Source organism: Castor canadensis, chromosome 11 (assembly GCF_047511655.1).
Source record: "Castor canadensis chromosome 11, mCasCan1.hap1v2, whole genome shotgun sequence".
NCBI classification, from domain to species: Eukaryota; Metazoa; Chordata; class Mammalia; order Rodentia; family Castoridae; genus Castor; species Castor canadensis.
Genome location: NC_133396.1, coordinates 38,964,954 through 38,984,129, shown reverse-complemented (window position 1 = coordinate 38,984,129; position 19,176 = coordinate 38,964,954). Strand labels below are relative to the sequence as shown.

The 19,176-nt window shown below is 44.7% G+C and overlaps 1 protein-coding gene and 1 non-coding gene across 11 annotated transcripts in view; one reads left to right on the top strand and one right to left on the bottom strand.

The window, feature by feature from the left end:
- Positions 1 to 3: 3 nt before the first annotated feature.
- Positions 4 to 19,176, bottom strand: part of Rffl (ring finger and FYVE like domain containing E3 ubiquitin protein ligase) — a 68,246-nt gene continuing 49,073 nt past the window's right edge. For 4 of the 10 annotated variants that reach the window (XM_074046344.1, XM_074046345.1, XM_074046347.1 and 1 more), the window contains 7 exons: positions 16,508 to 16,695; positions 11,186 to 11,596; positions 9,814 to 9,876; positions 8,314 to 8,397; positions 7,251 to 7,461; positions 5,390 to 5,413; positions 4 to 2,602 (listed from right to left, as the gene is read on the bottom strand). In XM_074046344.1, the coding sequence (XP_073902445.1) occupies positions 2,421 to 2,602; positions 5,390 to 5,413; positions 7,251 to 7,461; positions 8,314 to 8,397; positions 9,814 to 9,876; positions 11,186 to 11,596; positions 16,508 to 16,687 (1,155 nt within the window). In that variant the 5' untranslated portion in view covers positions 16,688 to 16,695 and the 3' untranslated portion in view covers positions 4 to 2,420. The remainder of the gene's footprint in view (positions 2,603 to 5,389; positions 5,414 to 7,250; positions 7,462 to 8,313; positions 8,398 to 9,813; positions 9,877 to 11,185; positions 11,597 to 16,507; positions 16,696 to 19,176) is intronic. The other 6 variants (XM_074046349.1, XM_074046354.1, XM_074046350.1 and 3 more) reach the window with 6 other exon arrangements.
- LOC141414273 (U6 spliceosomal RNA) lies at positions 18,074 to 18,180 on the top strand. The gene has a single exon (XR_012439335.1). It is a non-coding gene; the product is annotated as a U6 spliceosomal RNA (small nuclear RNA).

Below are 19,176 nucleotides of genomic sequence, written 5' to 3'. Positions count from 1 at the left end.
GAACAGGCTTCTATATTGAAACTTTATTACAAAATTATAAAGCAGAGCTCTGTAACAAAAAAATACATTTGGGTGTGCTTTAACACCCAAGTAAGTCTGAATCTTAATATAAGCCACTTGAAGTAACACATTCACATCCAAGAGATCAACAAACTTATACAATATAGAGCACTAATTTTCTGTACAGCTTATTAGTTGGCTCCAACAATTCCAACGTATTATGAACCATTCAGCTGTCCAAGTCTTTTAAAGCAAGTCTCAACTGAAATCTCAGAGCAATCACAGCAAAAGCCACTGAATTGGAAGAATTAGTTGCTTTTATAATTAAGACCACGAATCGATCCACGAGAGATGAGGATTCAAGGTTTTTAAAAAAAAATCAGGTTTTCTACGTGGGTTAGATATTAACTGGAATGGGATCTGGGGACTCCCAACTTTTATTTTGTGTAATAACAAAGACCATACCAAAAACAACAAAATCAGGGTGTTTTGACACTTTTTCCCAAATGAAAACTTTCACTGAGAGCTAAGAGATTTAAAGGCAAGTTTTTTTCTTCAAAATGAATAAATGACATCAGTTTAAATTCTTTCTGAGGTTACTAAGCAGCCACCAGTGTATTATTTTCAATTCCCCTCTAGGAGGAAGTTGGGAAGTGGGGAGGTAAGGCCTCAGCAGAGAAAGCAAATTGTAAGAGGGAGAGCCAGCTTCTGCCTTGGAATTACTGCTAGATTTTAATGAGCTGCATATGCATAGACCTGCTTTACAGTGGAATTGAGGAGTAGCCAAATGACCCTTTGTTAAATTGAAGGCATTGTAAACTATAGTACTTAATGACCAGCAGAAAGGTGAAAGGTGACATCATGGGAGAATATGATTCCCCAACTTCTACAAAAGCTGCTGCCCAGAATTAGATCATCCAGACTTAGTGTATGTTGAGGTACATGGCCAGGGTTCCACTGACAACTACTTTATGAAATTACTAAATTCCCCCAGACATTTGGTGGGTTGATGAAGGAAAGCACAGCATGTCTAATACATCCCCTTAGAGGCTTCCCTCTGCTTCCAGTCATTAGTTATAGTTCTTCTAGTCTCAGATCTCAGTTGGGGTGTGGGTGTGGTTCCTCTTTTGGGGGGGGGGGCTTCCAAGCCCTCTGATGCTTAGGGTTTGCATAGTTTATCCACTGGGAATAGGGCACACACAGCTCTTCTGATAGCATATGTGTTTTGTGCTTTGCTGAACATTCCCAGTTAACTATAATCAGCTCCAGTGGTGTAAAGACCCTAAGGTGCCTCAAGAACATCAGCTCCTCATGATCAAAGGGCCCAGAGAAATGCTTCATCCTGACCTGCCTGAAAAATCAATAGGCTGAGAAAGGAAATGAAAGTAGGCACTTCCAGCTGTCTGCTCCTGGGCAGAATCCAGCCTCATTTAGTACCTTCCAGTGCCTCTTAGGGTCTCCAAAAACTTCATGAGAAGTCTGACTAGAGAAGAGCAAGGCTCTGCCTCAGTCTCTATGCCTTCTTTGAGACCAAGTTTAAAACCCTTTGCCTGTTGGAAAAGGAAAAACATAAGCCAAAGATAAGCAGAAAACCATTGCTTCCATGCAATGCTTCCTTTTTCTTCATAATCCAAAAATTAAGGACGGTTCAAAGTCAAGACCCAAAAGCAGCAGCAGCAGCAGAGATTATCCATGTACCATCCTGGCCTCCAGAGACTGGACTTTGCAGCAGTTTGGGAGCCAGATGCTTTGTTGGCTCTCAGGACAGGTCAGTTGACTGATAGCTTCCAATCCCAGCACTCAAGGAAGCAACAATTTTGAAACTTTTCTATAGTATTTGTTTCATTTCTTACCAGAGATAAGTTTACTGATCCAAATTCTATCCTAAGGATAGATTGATCTGATAAACTAACTTATTTTTGGTCCAAATAAACAAATGGATTTTAGGCAATGTAGTGAGATTTTAAAGGTGTGTTAAGGCAGAGAGACCAGAAATTTAAATCCAAATATGCTGGAAGAGAACCATTTCTAGCAGGACTTCCAATTGATGAAACAGGCAAGCGTGTCTAGGGGACGAGTTGAAAATGTGTCTAGGTTCTCAGAGGAAGGGAGGAAAACATGGTCTAAGTTATGGAAAGTCCTCTGTTCAATTGCCATTACCACCTCTGTTCACTGAAATGGACACTCACCCAGTGGGGATCTGTACCAGTTCCCACTGGTCCGGGGATCTGCCAGTCAAGAGGTGCACCCCTATGGCAAGACAGGCATGCCCAAGGATGAACATGGCATCTTTGCTTGCCCTGGTCTTGGGAACACTGCAGAATTTCTTCTCATAGCCTGCCCCTCTGCAAGCTGACCACCCTGGGCCCAGACACTCTAGGCTATCTCCCATAAGGCACTGAAGAATCTGATGCAAGCCCTCAGGAACGGAAGACGTGCACCGCTCGGATCACATACTGCCGGCAGATGGGACATTCATTCATGCGTTTGCCACACTTGGTACAGGTCACCATGTGGCCACATTCCAGCAGAACACAGTCAATGGGTGAGTCCATGCAGATCTTACATAGGTTCTCCTCTAGGCCAGATGGCACTGTTTCCCCTGCACAAACACCAGACAGAAAAGGACAGAGGAGAAAGTGAGTGTACTGGGGCAAGCATGGGAGAGAAAAGGCACACTGAATAAGCTCCAAACACACGTATTTCATCCAAATAGGACTCCTCCAAGAAAACTCCCCCATCAATACTCAATTCCAGTTGCTTGTTTAATCCATACCCCCTCCAAAGGGCTCTGATTTGAACAGTATAGTACTTGCAGATCAAACACATCCCAGAACATAACTAGGGCAAAGTCCTCAAAGCTAGAAAGAAAGTTTCAGACAATTGAGACTGTAATACAGTGAGTAAGTGGTACTTAGGGACTTGTTATCCCCTGAGGCAAAATGTGCAGCGAAGATAAAACTGGTTCAGAAAAGTTTAGATAAAAACATAACTGTAACGAATGGTTCATTAAGAATTATGAGGCTTATCTATAAACATAGCCCCCCCACCATGCTATCCCACAATCTACCCCATGGGCTTCCTCTGATGAGACTTCCTGGTGGAGAAGCATGGCAGAGTACTGCTTCCTCTTCTGTGCTACAACCACAGAAGTTTATTCATAGCCCCTGACCACTTACCACACTGTATTATAATTTTGGTTTGCCTACTTCTCTCTCTCAGTAGACTAACTAAGAGCTCCTTAATTCACCATATTCAGTCATTTTCTACAATCATACACTTAGCATTTGCTATGTGCTCTGAGGTCAGATACTCATCTTTGAATCCCCAAACATCGGTCGTGTAGGTATTCTTTAAATGTCCAGTAATGAACATTCTCCCAAGAGAATGATAACAGTTCACATATATCAAATACCTACCATGTGCCAGGCAGGATCCTAAAAGCTTTGTGTGTATTAACCCATTGAGTCCTCAGAGGAACTACTTATTTTATAGATGAAGCAACTGGGGCCAAAGTTAAGTGGCTGTCTAAGGGCACACAGTGGCTGAGATAGCCAAGATTCAAACCCAGACAGGCGGGCCCCACAGCTCATGGGCAGTATGGTGGAGACTACCAAGATGATATTAACCACCAGGGGCCGGTGGCTCATACCTGTAATCCTAGCTACTCAGGAGGCAGAGATCAGGAGGACTGTGATTCAAAACCAGCCCAGGCAATAATTTGCGAGATCCCATCACACCATCACAAAAATAGGACTGGTAAGAGTGGCTCAAGGTGTAGGCCCTGAGTTCCAACCTCAGTATTACAAAAAAAAAAAAAAAAGATATTAACTGTCCAGTGCACATTTATTGAGAGTTCTCGATAAATGCTAACTTGGTTATGCCAGGAGTAGCTTCACAAACAAAAATTTTCATGTTCAAAAACCTATTAAAAAAAAAAAAAGCCTAGCTATTCTCCGATAAGTCTTAAAATGCAGCCTGAACTAGATAGCTACAAACAGAACTAACCTTATACCAGTCATCTCTACCATAGGGCTTGGCTATTCCACAGAAGAATTTTTTTTTTTTCCTTCCAGTACTGGGGTTTGAACTCAGGGCCTACCCCTTGAGCCACTCTACTGGCCTTTTTTCTGTGATGGGCTTTTTCAACATAGGGTCTCGTGAACTATTTGCCCTGGCTGGCTTCAAACCTCCATCCTCCTGATCTCTGCCTCCTGAGTAGCTAGGATTACAGGTGTGAGCCACCTGTGTCAGGCCCCTGTGGAATCTCTTGCTTTCATACCTTCCCTCTTCTTCTGGACTATTCAAAAAGTCAAACACTTCCCCTAGGAGCTAGGCTGGTTATGAAAGAGAGTAAAAACGTATTTATCTCCTTTGTGTGGCCCTAACGGACTATTTGGAAGGTATACAATAAGCTGAGCAATTTATAGAATTTCAGTTACTTATTAGTTCTCTCAGGAGTGACAGTAAATGCAAACTCAGCTGTCAGCATTCTCCCAGGGAATGAGAAAAGAAAGGAAGGTATCAAATGATTAACCTGATCTTGGTATGACAACGGAATGAGTCCAAGCATCCAAATGATCACAGGAAACTAAGGAAAGATCAACTCTGACCCATTCTAAGCAAAAGGCTATTTTACTACGTAACACAATCGGAAGTTGCAAATGTTTGAAAAGGCTCTGCAGGCTCCAGCACTACTCTGAGAATGTTCTCTTTTGGGAGGAGGCTCATGACCAGGCACCTTGCAGCTCCAAGGTGCATGCATAGCATATTTTGGAGCACTCCCCATATTGTCCAGAGCACCTCAGTGTGTTCTGCAGAAAACACACTGGTGGTCTTTAACACAGAGCTGGGCACACAGCATCAGAGGTGGGACGTGCACCTTGCACCCAGAGAGCAACCCATGTTATACTTTTCCTGCTCTGTCTCCCAAGTAGCTCTGGCTACTGCCCAGTGCCATTCACATAGGGCTCTCTCAGGTCACCACTCTGCTTTTTAGTTGGTACAGTAGCTGGCAGATCCCTCAAGTGACTTCCCTGAAGGTAGAAACTCTTTCCCCACTCAGACCAGAACTGCATGGAAACATTAGGAAAATGGAAAATGCACTTAGTATGTCACATGCCACAATGGCATCTTGAACTTCGGCAGCCCAGCAATGCGCTGCTCAGTAGCCACTAAACTGCTGCCGCTCTCCTTCCTTGACAGTGGTAGGGAGGTGAGAATATCTAAAGATGCCAAGAAACTCTGGTTGTCAGTGAGTCTCTGCACACCCTTTCTCTGGAAACCTGAATGTGTACAATTCCTCAACTGTGAACATCGATCGAGGTTGAAGGCAAGGACAGAATTGCTAACAGACTAAGCCTGTTCCCAAACAGAAGCAACTACATACCGTTTTTGTCTTCAGCACCACACACTGAAAAGGAAACAGAAAGATACATGAGTGTATGACAGTATAACGGCACAAGGAAGGTCTCCCTCCACCCTGCTGTCATTTCTGCTGGGATCGTAGCTTGGCTATTCACACCCACACCCTCCACACTCACTCTACATGCTGAGAATGCATGGAGCTACTGCTGCTGTATCTGCTTTGCTCTTTAAAGAAAAAAAAAAAAAAGGGCCTGACCAAAATTGCCAACTTCAAGGACACTGGAGACACACAATATCCTTTCCTAGTGCCTTAGAAACCAGCACTACAGTCAAGAAAGAATAAAGAATCTGACTGTTTCAATCAGCCAGACTGAAAAACGGATTAAGTGTTATTAATATTATACTCCCCAGATCCTTGCAACTTTAGGGAGACTTTTGAGATGATCCCAGTGGGAAGCCTGACAGTCTACAACAGGCTCTACAGGAGCTACATCAGTTGGGAATGAGAGGATAGGTGAAGGTTCTATGGTAAAATAATTTCAGGAAATGTTGAGTTCAAATAAGACAAATATGTTTTTTTTCACCAGGACTTCTTTTTATATTTGGGCCTTTTTTTGGTGGTACTGGGTTTTGAACTCAGGGCCTCATACTTGCTAGGCATGCACGCTACCAGTTGAGCCACTCTACCAGACCTCATATGTACATATGTATATATATGTACATATGTATGTATATATACACACACACACACACTTTTTTTTTTTTTTTTTTTTTGGTGCTGGGGTTTGAACTTCAGGGCCTACACCTTGAGCCACTCCACCAGCCCCTTTTTTGTAAGGATTTTTTTCCGAGATACGGTCTCTCAAACTATTTGCCCAGGCTGATTTTGAATGACGATCCTCCTGATCTCTGCCTCCTGAGTAGCCAGGATTACAGGAATGGGCCACAGGTACCCAGATCCTCTTTTATATTTTTAATAAAAAATTATCTGCCATGAATCAGTAATGGGGACATAGCATAAAGCATTTTTTCCCAAACTCAACCACAGACTCAAATTATTTTGACCATCTCCTAAAAATGATCTCACATAAAATGCTTTGGGAGATGAACAAAAGGAAAGTCCAAGGGCAGGCAGAACAGATACGTTCTCCATGTGCTGGGATTCACCTCACAATTTCCCGTTTACAGAGTTGGTGGTTGGAGTGAGCATGGTGCAGGGGGCATATGGTAGCAAGCCCTAGGCATAAACCTGGAAATCCTCAATTCAAATCTGGGCTCTGTAATGTTTTATATATTTGTTTATTTATTTATTTATTTGCAGTACTGGGGTTTGAACTCAGGGCCTATCCCCCTTGAGCTACTCAACTAGTCCTTTTTATGTTGGGTATTTTCGAGATAGGGTCTTGCGAACTATTTGCCCAGGCTGGCTTCAAACCGCAATCCTCCTGATCTTTGCCTCCTAAGTAGCTAGGATGGCAGGCATAAGCCACTGGTGCCTGGCATGGTCTGTTTTGTTTTTTTTGTTTCGTTTCATTTTATGGTCCTGGGAATGCTAGGCGAGTGTCTTATCATTAGTCACACCACCAGCCCTAGCCCTTACTTTTTATTTTTAATGAGGAGTTTGAACTCAGGGCCTCATGTTCCGTAGGCAGGCGCTCTAATAGGCTCCACAATGAAAGGGTTATGCTGCTCTGAGTATTAAATAAATGTACATAGTACCTGACCTGGTCTTGGCACTTAACCACAAGTGACAGCTATTATTGAGTAAGTTGACTATTTCCACAGCTAAAAGCATGGGAATTGTGTCAGGTTGGTGCCATCATGTTTTCAGTTGACAGCAGACACTCCAGAGCTGTTTGACCACTGCCCAGACAGCCCCTTACCCAGGTGGTGAAGTCCTTTCTGATCCTTGTACAGCCGCGTCACCCTCTCCATCAGCTCCCACTTCTCACAGCAGCCCTTGTAGTTGACAAAGTTGCGAGCCAGGATCTCTTTCAGCTGCCGCACTGTCAGGCCTTCAATGTCCTCCAAGTGGGTAAGGTCAGATAGAGAGGCCCTCCGGCCTGGGACAAAGCCATCCTCTGAGTCCACGGACTGCAACAGCAAAGATGAGATCAGGGGGCTGAGCTGTCACATCCCCTAAGCAGTCTCCAAGGACCCCAGAGCACCCATCACCCTGCACTTTGGTGACTGACCTCAAGAAGAATCAGTAGAGACAGAATACCTGTAGTGGTGCTTGGCATTGCGAAATAGTCTTTTCCTGACCCGTGGTCTGTACTTGGGCGCAGATAACCACAAACCAACCCATCCACATGATGTTACACAAGGAGCACTGGTTGAATCAGAGGGCCCTAATTCTGAATCCTGACCCCTCTGATGACTAAATGCCAAGTACCTGCAAGTCTGTCTCTAAGCCTGTCTGCCCCTCCACAAAGCTGAGACAGCAGTCCCACCACACAGGATTCCTGGGAAGATTAAATGTGGCAGCACTGGAACCACCAGCCATAGTGCTAGTCTTCTCTCTGCTTGCCATGGAAGCTGCAGCTCTCCCTGGCAGGTACTCTATACACACAGACCCACTACACTCCATGGTCCCTACCTGGCTGAGACCTCTTTCCCCTGACAAAGGCTACTGTATGTTAGATGCAGGGGACAAGCACAAGTTTTCACAGCCGCGTCAGAGCCTGCACTCTGGCAGTTCTCAGAAAGTCGAGAGACTGGGAAAATAATGGGCCAGGAAGCTCCCTAGGGAGCTCCACTGTGACCTCATGCCTGATCTCACACACTGACAGAGCCAAGGGTTAATCTGGAACACTAGCACAAAGTCTCTGGAGGAAGATTTCAGGACTGTCACCACAGCCTGAGTCTTCTGAGGCTCCTAGGAATACCCCAAGATCACCAGTCAAAGAGCAAAGGCAAAGACGCAGACCTGAGCAGAGGCCCCACCTGGGTCTCATCCTCAGCAGGTGCTCTGGCTGTGCTCTCCAGGTAGACGGGCTGCTCGTGGTCCTGAGACACATGGCCATTGGCCTGTGGGAAGAGAAAGTTGCCATCACATCCACAGAGATGCCCCGGTGATATGCACAGCACAGGCCTTTTAGAGCTCGCACAATGTCCACAATGTATGCCCATCTCCCCCAGGAATCAAAGCTCCCCCAACAAGGTCACAAATGCTTGCTCTCTAACACCAACTCTGTCAGGCAGACACAGTACAAACAGATTTCACTGGACATGAAGCTGCCTCCAGAACATGAGTGCACCACCTCTGTCCACCAGCGCACTAACTTTATCTGCCACCCATCGTCAGTTTGTTCTCAGCTTGAACCTTCGGAGTAAAAATGGCCATTCCACTGCTAGACTGCTCTCTACCATTTTCCCTCAACACGGTTTCCAAACTGCCCTCTTTATAACTTCTACCCACCGCACCAGTTCTGCCTCCAGACCAGTGTCCACTAGTTTTTCCAAACAGCTCACACCATGTCTTGCTCCTTGACCTTTAACCTCCCTCACTTCCTCAACTGACCCTGAGGGAACCACTTTCAGGCCCTTACTACCTTAGTGCCTCTCTCTGGCCTGGTCACCACTCTTACAGTTTAGAAATGTGCTCCAACCAGCTGGGCATGCTATGACTTAAGAGTTGTCTAAAATCCTGCTGAAATGTTTTAATGTACTGAAGAATCTACCAGCCTAAGACTACAGAACATGACTGCTCGACTTGAATTCCATTCTGCTCAGGTTCTAACTTCTCAAAAGGAGCTCCTCTCCACCTCCTGCAGCCAAAGTCACCTGCTGACCCCAGCCACTCATCAAGACAGGCAAACAACTACAGTAAAAATGAAAAAGCAGAAATGACAATGACATGCCAAGTGATGCATCCACAACAGCATCTTCATCAACACTTCTAGTTTTCTCTTAGTTTTGTGAGGATGTGGTGGTGCCCACCCACCTCTTGGATACTGTCACCTTGGTGCCACCTCGGAATCTTTCAGAGGTTAAGCTATTCCTGAGTGGATAGCTTTTGTGTCCTTTGTTCGCTAGAAAGAAAAACTGGGACTTCATGCTGTAAAGCATATTCTTGTCTTTCCAGTTAGCCCCTCAAAATCCACAACTAATATCGTCCACTATTTTATTTATTACCCTTCCTTTCCTAGTAACTCTTGCTAGGCATTACTGGTAAAGGACAGAACCCTGGTGGGGCAAGCATTAGGAGAATATTTACATCCTGAGCGCAGCTTACTTGTGGACTTAACAGCCTTGCACAGGTTACTTAACTTCCCCATGCCTGTTTTTCCTGCTTGCAAAATGTAATGGGTTGACAGTGAGGTCCTCTGAAAACCTCAGAGGAAAATAACTCAGTAATATCTGGTATGCAGTGTGACCAGTAGGTGTGATCTGGAAATGTCTGTTAATGACAAGAAGGTTACAATCTTTCTTTGAAAAATCTACCTGAAGATTTGTAGGGAAGTAATTCCTCAAGTTTCTTTCCTGGATCTCCATGTACAGAGAGGACTGCTCCAAAAACCAAAAAGAGACACAACAAAGTGAGGGGAAGCCTGTCCAGCAGACTAAGAGCCAGAGCTTAGAAAGGAGTTAAAGGCCAGCTGGGAAGAAAAACATACTCAAGGCAACCAGGGAGTTAAATGGTTCTTCTGCAATTAAATTACGCTATCGTGTTAGCCTTTTATGCCTCAGTGCCTGTCAAGAGCTGAATCAGGGGCCCAGTCCTAGCAAAGGAGATGATCATAAACAAGAGGAGTGTCACATATGGGAAAAGACAACACTAGCGCTGTGTCAGTCCTGAGCAGTCCAAGCTCTTCAGACATGATAGCACACTACTCACACTTCCTACATCCAAGCAAGATCAAAAGAGGTCTGGGATTGCTAACCCCGTTTCACTGTTGTAGACTCAAAGTTTGCCACAAGTGACCAAGAGACAGTGACAAAAAGGGATGTGGAGCTAGGGGTGTAGCCCAACATGCTGAGGTCCTGGGATAGATACCCAGCATGATAGATAGATAGATAGATAGATAGATAGATAGATAGATAGAAAGAAAGAAGGTTTAGATCTTCTAGGCCCCATCCCCTCACCATTGCTCAAGCCATATAAACCTATAAACCACAGGGTCACTAAGACATTGTGGTGACCTATGTGACACTATCACTCCTTGACACTAGGGTTAATTAAGCCCATTGGCCTCACTTAAATCCAAGCGTGGGTCTACATGTTTACCTTCTCTCTGACAGGGGTCTCTGAGGGTGGAGATTGTGTGTTACTCCCCATGCTTGGTTCTTCATTTGGTCAATGTGCTGCTCTTAGCTTACCATTTCCAGGCCCCACTGGGACAACGGTACAACAGCACACCAACCACTGCTGCTCTCACACAGTGACCAAGAGAGCAGCAGGGTCCTGTCACAGTGTTTCCCCTTCTCCCTTCCCTTTTATAGGCCTTTTTTCCATGTGCCTTGTGATGGTTACCAAGGAACTCAATCTAGCTAAGGAAGACAAAGAGGAGTAAGTTGCAGGGCAAATTTAAATAGACCTAAATTTAGAGGGTTAATGGTTAGTTTCCTCAAAATATTTCTGGAACAATGAATTATTTTCCATAATTTCTAACTGAGATATGAAAATATTAAAAATCAGTAAAACCTCAGAAAAACATGGTACCATGCACATCATCTCTGAAGAAAGCCAAGACTAACCTCCAGGAAACATCACTTCATGCATCAGTATACAGAAAGACACTTCATCTCACACCCCATTCCCATCATGCAGCAGGAGAGGAAAATGGGCCCTCAGGGACTGCACATGGGCCCATACCTGGTTTTCCTGAGCCTGGGCTGGGGGGGCAGAGGTGGCTTGTGCAGGTGAAGGAGGGAAGCTGGGTGAGGTAGGAGGTACTGTGCTGGTGTGAGGCTGGGTCAGGAAGGCCTGCTGCTCAGGGAAGTCTGGGGACAAGGTTGGGGCATGAGTCCTGTCCTCCTCAGAGATTACAGGCTGCTGGCCAAGCACCAAGAACACCAGCTCTTCTTTCTCCCGGCACATTTCAGTAGAGATGTCATGGAGGCTGAGATAGTCCCTCAGGTCCTTCACCTTCATCTTCATGAGCTCCTCTCGCTGAAAGGCTGTAGCTCGGAACCGTTGGCAGAGAAGGCAGAGGCGGGGCCCATTCCCCTCTTGGCTGGAACAGGTCATGCAGAAGTTTTTCTTACAGTCCAAGCAGGTCTGCTGCTTAGAGCAAGAGGCAGAGGAAAGCATGTCAGCTTGAGAGAACGGGAGAGAGTGAGAAGGGAGCTTTGGGACTGCCACAGGTGGGAGGACCTCCTCGTCACTCGTACTTTCCTAAGCTTCTCCTGTATCCAAGGGTACCAGCTACTTTGCAGATTAAAAGCCACTCAGAGGTGGCAGACCGCCTGCGTGTACCTGTGTATCCACATACAGGACACTTGACGTTTATAATTTCACTTAAAACTTACCTGAAGAACTAGTAATTAAGACTTAATAAACTGTAGAGCTTTTTATTTCCCTATTTCTTGCCAAGTCATGTTGAGTGTATTAAGCTCTCTGGCGCTCAGTTTCCCTGTCTGTAAAATGGGGTGATAATAGTACTTACCTCATGGAATTATTATGAAGATGAAGAAATAATGCACTTAAGCATATCTGACACATAATGGATCCTCAGTAAGTGTTAGCTGTTTTACTTATTATTGCTAGAAAAGGGGGTGGGGGCAGGGGGGAGAAATGACCCAAGCCTTGTATGCACATATGAATAATAAAAGATAAAAAAAATTATTGCTAGGAAGACTGACTAAAGAAGAGTCAGGATCCAAATCCTAAGCTGTCATTCTTTCTCCTTTATTGCTGAGGAAAGAAGGCAAATGCATTTCATTGGTTTTGGGGGAGTTATGGTTTGTGTGTGGTACTGGGGATTGAACCCAAGGTCTTGTGAATTTAAGCAAGCACTCTACACCTCTGAACTATACCCGTAGTCCTTGGCTTTTTAAGAGAGGATCTTGCTATGTAGCTCAGGCTAGTCTTGAACTCGGTATGTAGTCCAGACTGGCCTCAAACTCCTGATTCTTCTGCCTGTGCCTTCTGCGTGCTGGGATTACAGGCCTGAACCACCATGCCCGGCTAGCAGTTGCTAGTATTTACTGAGGTGCTTCTATGTGCTAGAGCTACACCTGGCACTCTGCAAGAGCACTCTGCAAAGTACGTATTAGTGCTCTTCCCTGATTCTCAGACAGATCAACTGAGGATAAGAGAAATCAAGTATTGTATTCAAGGTCAGGCAGTAAAGGCAGAGCTGGGATTCACACTCGAGGTCTAAGTCAATGCCAGAGTCATGCTCTTCCCACTTGGCCATGCTGTTTCACTCAGTCCCCTGCAGGCAGCCAGCAAGGCTGAAATCAGCAGCCTGGCTTTCCACCTCCAAACTCCTAAACCAGTGCCCCACCCATAAAGGCTGGTGCCAGGCTCCCCTACTCTAGCAAGGCCAGAGTGCTGGGAAGTGGGTGGTACCTAAGGTCATTTCCAAGATAAACATTTCTATACTACAGGAAGGCCCTGGACATTAGCGTGCCCTCCTTTGGGAAAGCATGCAGCGTCTCAGCTAAGCAGCAAGCATGCCTGACCAGTATGCTAGCACTGCCTGGCAGCAGCCACTCCTACAATCACAGACAGCACACCAAAGCTTGCTCAGCCCAGAGGCTGCATATGCACAGTGACATCTGGCTGAGCTTGGTTCAAGCCAGTGGCAGGTCACCCTCCCAAAGGAGAGGTAATTCCCGAGCACCTGGGATCGTCCTCAAGGGCACCCTCACTGATCCTCTAAAGAAGTTAGAAGCTTTTCATGCTGTGGTGACTTAAGTATTAACCTACATGCTTCTGCTCCAGCCTTTCTAAATATGGAAAGCTGTTCAAGCTACAAAAGAATGCCTAAGAGACTTAGGTTCTCATAGACACCACCACAGGAACCCTGTGTGGGGCTGCACAGTTAAGATAGCTAGAGTTAGGGTCTGTCGGTATGTCAACCACACAGTACGGGGAAAGGACATACATTAGGTCACCATCGGTTTTGGCTATTAAGATTTAAAAGGGTGTTACAAAGGGACACACAAATCTCCTTTTCTCCACTGTTGTAAACAGACTATAAACTGTGCAGAGACTGACTGAAAAGGACTCCTGGCTGTGTCAACACCAGAAGGCTCTGGAACCAGCAGCCATACATGTAGAAAATGGGTGTTTGGGGGTACATGGGGTTCATTCATATCCAGAACTTTCGTACAGGGAGATTGTGTTTAGGATGGCTAACAGAGAAATGAAGAGGCCTCCGTGTTGTAAAGCTGTGGTCCCAACATGGAACATTACCTAAGTCAAGACAGTTTGACACAATTACAAAGTGTGCATTGCTCAATCAACTAGATCCAAACAACTCTCTATTCTTCAAATGTGTGTGGCTTATTGGATGTAAAATCAAAATGCAAGACTACAAACCAGCTTTTGTGCTCCCCTGCCCTCTAGGGACTCTAAAGCATCTGAAACACACCCTAAAGGAGTGGCATAGAGCTCAAGGCTAAATCCTTGTGTATCCTGGCAGGAAAAAAACAAAGGAGAGGAAAAAGCCATTAACAAATGTAGACAGAACTAGCAAAAGAAACACATATGTATAAATTCTAGCAAATGAATCAAACCAGCTGAGTAAAAAGTTAGTAAGAAAGATGAACTGGGGGAGGCAATGTGCCTGTAAAGATGCCCAGAGTACAATGAACAGCCGCTTCAAGAGCTGGCAGCCAGTGGGGCCTGTGCCTCAGGGACGCACACAGGGTGCTTTACTTGCTCCCCTTCACCAATCTGCCCTTCCTTCCCCATTGCCTCCTCACCTACTTTCCCTGGCACTGCTCAGGCCCACCTTCTCACCTGCCAGTCTAAGGACTATCAGAAGTATTACATGTGATCATTTCTATAAACCTTAATATAAGGTGAACGCTCATACGAAGCTCTGCTACATCTCTTCACTTTCCCCAACCCCAAAAAAGCACTCCTCTCTACTTTGAAATCTGAATACCATGTCCATGTTTCCAAACATAACCTTCCCATCCTCCTCAAACTGGTCCAATTGAGGAGGCTGGGTGCCAAACTCCCTTCAAAACTGTCAGGGTCACTGCTACACTACTGGCAGGAATTACCAGTACAGATGGGGTAAGTGGCTTGTGGCAAAATTTCGGCCTGCCACTTCTCTCCAAGATTGGAAACTTGTAGAATGCAGGGGATATATCTTACTTATTTTTCCTCTAAAAGTCTTTGATGTCATCTATGCTTTGCACCCATGGAGCATGTAGAAAATACTAGTCACCATGGAAAAAAAAAGAGAAAGACAGTAGGATCCATATAATCATTTCATTTCACAACCACTTCTAGCAAAGACATTTTAAAAGCCTCTGGCTGTTAAATGCCAAACCCTGAACATAAGGATGTTGATCCACTTAAGCATGAAATTACAATGAAAAACACTCATAGAAGAAAATATCCTTAATAGTCACAAAATTCATTATGAATTGCACAAAATTAATTCATACTTTTGTAGCAAAAAAGTACAGCACCAATAACCACCTTTAAATTAGGATTTGTCTGCCCCCACCAAGCTCTTCTTGTGTGGTGGCTTTTCTCTGGTTGCCTTGTGTGGAGTGTGATGCCCCAACCTCCCTGACAAGCACAGATGTTCTCCTTCATCTCAAGTCCAGGTGATGCTTGATGCAGTGACTATTCAGTAACTTATTTCCAATCAGTAGGGGGAAAGCTCCTAACTTTAATAATTGCCAAGCTCACAGGCACCCGGGATTATCACCTGTCAACTTCAACTTGGACATGCTAAAGGCCTCTTGGGAGGGGTTAGCTTTGGAGTCTAGGTCCTGGGTTTGAATCATGACTCTGCCACTTCATAGCTATGTGATCTTGAGGCACTGCTTCATAGAGGAAAAAGAATTAAATATTTTGATGTCTCTTATGCTATTTGTTAGGAGCCTGACATGTACACTTTTAAACTGTAAGTGTTAAGTTTTTCATATATAAAAATGGGATTTGGTAGCTTCTAAAACCTATGTAATTATTGTGAGAATAAAATGAAACAAAAAATCTAAAGTCCAAATAAAATTAAAAACCAGTTTGTTTGTTTTTTTTTTAAGACAGGGTCTCACTATGTACCCCAGGCTGGCCTACAATTCACAATCCTGTCTCCACCTCCCAAGTGCTGGTATTACAGGCATGAGCCACCACACCTAGCTAAAATCTAAATCTCAAAACAGTTCCTTACCAAAAAACAAAAAGGAAACCTGGATATGGGTGGCACACAACTGTAATCCTAGCATTTGGCAAACTGAGGTAGGATATGTAGCAAGACCCGGTCTCAAAAAATAATAATAAATAAAACAGAAAAAAAAAAACTTTAAGTACTTCATATACAGCAGAGGTTTAAAAAGAATTAATTCCTCCTGACTTACCACTGTCACCATTTCAAGGTCGCGCCCTATCAGCAGATACTCTGGGCACAAATTAACCTCTCTTTCTGCAGAGGAGCTGCCCATTGCCTATGGGCACTGGCAAGGGAATAGCCATACCCCACCACTGCCAGCCAATGATTCCCTCCTTCCTGCTCCCAAGCATTTCAAATGGAATCACTACAGCACACAGGCTCTAGCTTTGTCTGCTGGATCTTCATGTACCTAAGCCATCCTTGACATTGCTTTCAATAAGCAATGGCCTGTAGTTGGGCCTAATATGACAGCTGCTACTAGAGCAAACAGAGAGATACCTGTTACATTCCAGGCATCATGCTGGGCACCCTTCATAGCTTGCCTCATTTTATTCTCACAACACCAAGCTAAGCCTAGTGTTCCCCAGACAGGGGAACTGAATTTGGAGAGGTGAAGTCATACAGTTAGTAAATAACCAAGCTGATATCTGAATTCAGTGCTCCAGGCTCCAGGTCTATGCTGAGAGGCTTTGCCTTTACTTGTTCATGAACATTCTTTGATGGGTCCCCAGCATCGCACAGGCAGAGGCCAGGTGGCAGAATTCACAGTAGGGACTAGAAGCTTGCCTGAGGTCCTGAAGCGGTGCAGAGCAGGCTGTGTCAGCACTCACCTTCCGGGCTGCGCTTGCAAAATGGGCCCCACAGGCCTTGCAGCTTGGCTCAGAGCCTGTTGGGGAAGGGAAGGAGCTGTACCCAGGGTTGGAATAGGCTTGGGTCCTGGCGCCCTGAGGTGGGGGGACTTCCTCAGGCTGTCCATCCAAGCAGAACCAGTTGCAGCAGGTTGCCCACATGATAAGATCTGGTACAAAGGAGGAAGGGGGAAAAGGTCAGAGTTAAGACACTTGCTACTGCAGTTTCCATCCCGAAGCGCACAGGTGAGCAAGAATATGCAATCCACATCAGGTGAGTAGAAGGAAGGACATGTTTTCAGGGGCCATGGATGTCTTACCCCTCCTCTAGCACCACAGTTGCTGGTTCACATAAGAGATGAGTACAGGTACTTGACCTGCCACAGTAGTATCGGCTGCCAGGGTGGTACACTACCTTTGAAAAGTTGCTGATTTCTGACTGAATTTAATCTGAAATTTACATAATTTTTTTTTACGCTAGAGCTCAGACATACAGAACTCTTTCACACTCTCATGCACTCTCTCCCTCCCTGCCCTTCTTCCCCTCTGCCCCCCCATCCCCCCCCCCCACATTCACACTGACCATTAGTTCCTTTATTACAGATGAGGCAAACATGGTGGCATGTACCTGTAGTCCCAGCTATTTTAGTGACTTATGTGGGAGGATCATGTGCCCAGTTTACCAGCCTGGGCAACACAGCAAGAGCCTATCTCAAAAAATAAAATGTATAGATGAAGCAGGCTCAAAGAAGTTAAGCACATAGCTAATACAGAAAAAGCTAATATGTACATAGAGAACTGAGTCTAAAAACCCAGATCTTTTGACTCCAAACCTAAGGTCCTTTTCTTTATACTATGCTGCCCCTTCTACCAGCAGCAGAACTAGCTACCCCTACTCCTATATAAACTTCAATGGAAGCACTTACTATAGCTTCTTACAGGGATAATTTTGTTTTCACCCTCAAGCTATAAGTCCCTGTAGGACAGGGACGACTATTTCTCCACATCTGTACTGGATCCTAGCAGTGCAGTGAGTACAGCAGATGCCCAACAGATGCTTGCTTCCTCGCTGAATCAGTGCCTCTGTGAGTTTATCAGAAGTTTTGGATCATTACTCCCATTTTACATGTCAAAGGGGACTAAACATCTGGAGATTTCTATGATCACAGAACAAAGAGAATCCAATCCTTCAAGTATCAGAATAACCTTAAAAATGGTTAAGAGGGTCCACTAAAATGCAAAGCATTACTGGGATGTTTAAGAGTGTTTTTCACAGCAAAGTAAGGCAGTCAATATACGGACATTCTGAGCCTGATCTCTTTGCTTACAGAAATAAAAAATGAAACATTTAGTGTCATTATTCAATAATTGGTTCACACAAAAGAGTGGTACTTTTTACTGAATCCTGACTCTATGTGTGCGTGTGTGTGCGTGTGTAGTACTGGGGTTTGAACTCTGGACATCATGCTTGCTAATGCAGGTGCTCTACCATTTGAGCCATTCTACCAGTCCTATTTTGTGTTGGGTACTTTTGAGATAGTCTCACAAGTGCTCCCTTCGGCAGCACATATACTAAAATTTGAACGATACAGAGAAGATTAGCATGGCCCCTGCACAAGGATGACAGGCAAATTCATGAAGCAAAAAAAAAAAAAAAAAAAAAAAGATAGTCTCACAAACTATTTGCCAGGGCTGGCTTTGAACCATGATCCTCCTGAGTGCTGCCTCCTGAGTAGCTAGGATTACAGGCGTGAGCCACCAGTGCCTGGCTCTGACTCATTGTTTTTTTGTTTTTTTTTTTTTTTCATTTTTCTTTTATTATTCATATGTGCATACAAGGCTTGGTTTATTTCTCCCCCTGCCCCCACCCCCTCCCTTACCACCCACTCCACCCCCTCCCGCTCCCCCCCTCAATACCCAGCAGAAACTATTTTGCCCTTATCTCTAATTTTGTTGTAGAGAGAGTATAAGCAATAATAGGAAGGAACAAGGGATTTTGCTGGTTGAGATAAGGATAGCTATACAGGGCATTGACTCACATTGATTTCCTGTGCGTGGGTGTTACCTTCTAGGTTAATTCTTTTTAATCTAACCTTTTCTCTAGTTCCTGGTCTCCTTTTCCTATTGGCCTCAGTTGCTTTAAGGTATCTGCTTTAGTTTCTCTGCATTAAGGGCAACAAATGCTAGCTAGTTTTTTAGGTGTCTTACCTATCCTCACCCCTCCCTTGTGTGCTCTCGCTTTTATCATGTGCTCATAGTCCAATCCCCTTGTTGTGTTTGCCCTTGATCTAATGTCCACATATGAGGGAGAACATACGATTTTTGGTCTTTTGAGCCAGGCTAACCTCACTCAGAATGATGTTCTCCAATTCCATCCATTTACCAGCGAATGATAACATTTCGTTCTTCTTCATGGCTGCATAAAATTCCATTGTGTATAGATACCACATTTTCTTAATCCATTCGTCAGTGCTGGGGCATCTTGGCTGTTTCCATAACTTGGCTATTGTGAATAGTGCCGCAATAAACATGGATGTGCAGGTGCCTCTGGAGTAACAGTCTTTTGGGTATATCCCCAAGAGTGGTATTGCTGGATCAAATGGTAGATCGATGTCCAGCTTTTTAAGTAGCCTCCAAATTTTTTTCCAGAG